Raw genomic sequence first — 3,225 nt, 5'->3', positions numbered from 1 at the left:
TTTTTTTTTTTTTTTTTATCACAACATGTTGAAGAACGTTGAATTAGATTATATAAATAAATTAAAAAATGAGAAGAAAGTTGTTGACGAAAAAGTTATCAGGTTGGAATGTAAAATGAACATTAATGATTGATCATATATCTTACATATAAATAAATAAATATATATATATATATATATATATATATATAATATATATATATTATTTAATTTTTTTTGTTTTTGTTTTTATTTTTTTTTTATTTTTTTTTTTTTTTGTATAATTACAGAAATGATTGGTCACAAACGAATAACAACTTGTTTTTTACATTGTACAAAAAAGAGGTTGAAGAGAAAAATTTTTTTTACTACATAAAAAATGACTACATGTCCTTAACCCTTTGGATTAACGGTATAATGATTAAAATAATATACACGCGTGTATACATATATATATATATATATATATATTTATTTATTTATTTGTTTAAAAGATGACGAAATATACCATTTGGAAAAATTTTTTTTTTCAAATATTATACCACACCAAACAAAAATTAACTTAACAAAGGTAAAAGAAAATGTATATATGCATATATGTATATATATATCCAAATCTCATAACTTACATGTGACATAATAAATATGTAGCTTCCTACAATATTATACACATAACATACATATATAGAATGATAAAAAAAAATAAAATAAAATAAAATAAAAAAAAATAAAATAAAAAAAAATAAAATAAAAAAAAATAATACTAATAACCTTAATTTATTTATTTTTGTTATATCCAGATGAAAATTGAAATAATCCTGGAAAAAGAAGTAAAAGGTAAACACACACACATATATATATATATATATATATAATGATTTAATTTATACGTGCATATGCCAAATTAATTATTTTTTATTTTTGTTTTAATTTTTGTCCTTAGGGGTACCTTGGGACAATTTTACAAAAACGAACAGTGATGAATGTGACGGAGAAAAAAACAAAGTCGTAAATCCGTTTGCCGGAAAAAGTGTAGAAGAGTGGAACGAAATAACAAAGGTAAATAAATAAATAAATATATAAATATATAAATATATATATATATATATATATGTACTTTTTTTTTTTTTTTTTTTTTTTTTATTCATTTATATACATATATGTATATGTATCTCTGATTTATTATATAGCTTATAAAGGAAGACAAAGACGAAAGCGTAGATTATTTTTTTAAAAAAATTTATAATGAAGGAGATGATGATACAAAGCGCGCCATGATTAAGTCATTCGTAAATATAAATATATATAAATATATACAATATAATTATTATGTATATGTATTTATTTTTTTAAAATGATAATCATAAAATATATTATCCCGATGATATAGAAAGAAATATATTTATAAATATACTTTTTTTTTTTTTTTTTTTTTTTATTTTAGCAAACATCAGGAGGTAAAGTTTTATCCACCAATTGGAAGGATGTTAAAAATAAACAATATGAACAAGTCAGGAAAAAAAAAAAATAAAATAATCAAAAATAAATAAATAGTTAAATAAATAAACAATTATATAACATATAATATATATATATATATATATATATATATATATATATACATACATTTAATTTCCTTTATGCAATCATTTTTATGTGTTTTTTTTTTTTTTTCCTCATCTTTATTTTTATCTTATTAATTTAGGATATATGACGGATTGGATATACGCATGAATATTTTTGAAAAAATTAAAGTTCGCTAAATTATTGCATACACCTCCCTTTGATAATATATATATGTATATATATATATATATATATATATATATATTTTATTTTTTTTATTTATTTTATTTTTTTTTTTATATACTAGTTAACACTACTCATGTGCCTGCCTGTTTTAAAATGTTCCATGTTCGTATTAACATACTTTTTATTCATCACATATTTTGATAGTCTCTTAAGATACTTAGACATTTCCTCAGTATGCCCCATATCCTTGAGTATTATAGAAACCTCATCATTAGTTTTGATATATATATATAAAAGTATTAACAATATTTGTATAACCAAAAGAAGACACACAAAATAAAAAATATAGTTAAACATGTTTTCCATATGTCCAAAAAAGATAGATGAAGATATTATTACTATTTCTTTAGTAAAATTATATTTGGAATGTTTATAATTAAAAGGATTATTTTGTTCAAATTCTTTAGGAACCTCTTCTATTAAAACATGTTTAATGTCTGAAACTCTTTCATATTTTTTATATACTTTACCTATGTCTTCTCTATCTTCTTTATCTTCTCTATCTTCTACATCTTCCTCCTCTACATCTTTTTCTCCTTGTTCATCATAATCATAATAATCATCATATTCTTCTTCACTTTCATCTGTTTCAATATTTTTACAAATATTATTTATACGTCCCTGTGTATCATTCTCTTCATCTGTAACTTGTTCTTTCTTACTACTCCCGTTCTGTGGACTAACGTGTCCCCTATTATTTCTATCAACATGTTTTATATCATATTTATCCCCTAAGACAACTTCTAGCTTAAGTTTTTTTGTATATTCCTTAGGAAAAAAAGCTAGTTTTTCTGAACTCACTTCTCTATGTAAAACTTGCTTATCTTTGTATTCCTTCGCGTTGTTATTAACTAAATTATAAATATCTTTAGAATAATTATTAATATGTTTACTAATATTAGTACTATTTTTTTTTTTCTCATGAGTATCTTTCTTCTCTTTATTCATTTCTTCTTTTTTATATTCATTTCCCTCTAGACTACTCGTAGTATGTTTCTTGCTTTTCTTTTTGTTGTCGCAGAAAAAAGCTTTGTACATTTGTTCAATTATTTCTGTGACCAGAAATTCATTTTCTAAGATTTTAAATCTGTTATATATGTCTACGCGAAAAGGAAGCTTCAGCATATCTCTTATATATCCAAAATGTTTATATGTATATCTTAGAGGGTTTGATTTAGACATTTCTATCACATGTTTGTTTTTATGAGCGTATCCTAAACTATGGAAATTTAAAAATTCCTCAATCATCTTCGATATTTTATATTCTTGAAGATGTTTTTTTTCTTTATAAAAGTTTGGGCATATCCAATAAAAGGTGCTATTTCTGAAAAGGAAAAAAAATAATAAAAATTAAAACAAAGACAACGTGAATGTGACAAGTATATATATATATGTATGTATGTATGTATTTATTTATTTATTTATTTTTTTTTT

The 3,225-nt window shown here is 21.4% G+C and overlaps 2 protein-coding genes across 2 annotated transcripts in view; one reads left to right on the top strand and one right to left on the bottom strand.

The window, feature by feature from the left end:
* Positions 1–25: 25 nt before the first annotated feature.
* On the top strand, positions 26–1,693 carry PRSY57_0931200 (calcyclin binding protein, putative; the record flags this gene model as incomplete). The annotated part of the gene is made up of 8 exons (XM_012907551.2): positions 26–102; positions 270–391; positions 474–550; positions 780–816; positions 923–1,038; positions 1,170–1,268; positions 1,424–1,489; positions 1,685–1,693. 8 exons carry the CDS (start codon positions 26–28, stop codon positions 1,691–1,693), a joined length of 603 nt encoding a protein of 200 aa, XP_012763005.1.
* Positions 1,694–1,848: 155 nt separating this feature from the next.
* Positions 1,849–3,225, bottom strand: part of PRSY57_0931100 (hypothetical protein) — a gene marked incomplete at both ends in the record, with an annotated part of 3,037 nt that continues 1,660 nt past the window's right edge. Inside the window, one exon of the mRNA XM_020114829.1 lies at positions 1,849–3,115. Coding sequence (XP_019970529.1) covers positions 1,849–3,115 — 1,267 coding nt within the window.

The sequence above is a fragment of the Plasmodium reichenowi genome, chromosome 9 (assembly GCF_001601855.1).
Source record: "Plasmodium reichenowi strain SY57 chromosome 9, whole genome shotgun sequence".
NCBI classification, from domain to species: domain Eukaryota; phylum Apicomplexa; class Aconoidasida; order Haemosporida; family Plasmodiidae; genus Plasmodium; species Plasmodium reichenowi.
Note: the sequence above shows the minus strand (reverse complement) of the source record. Positions and strands in the feature narration are given on the sequence as shown.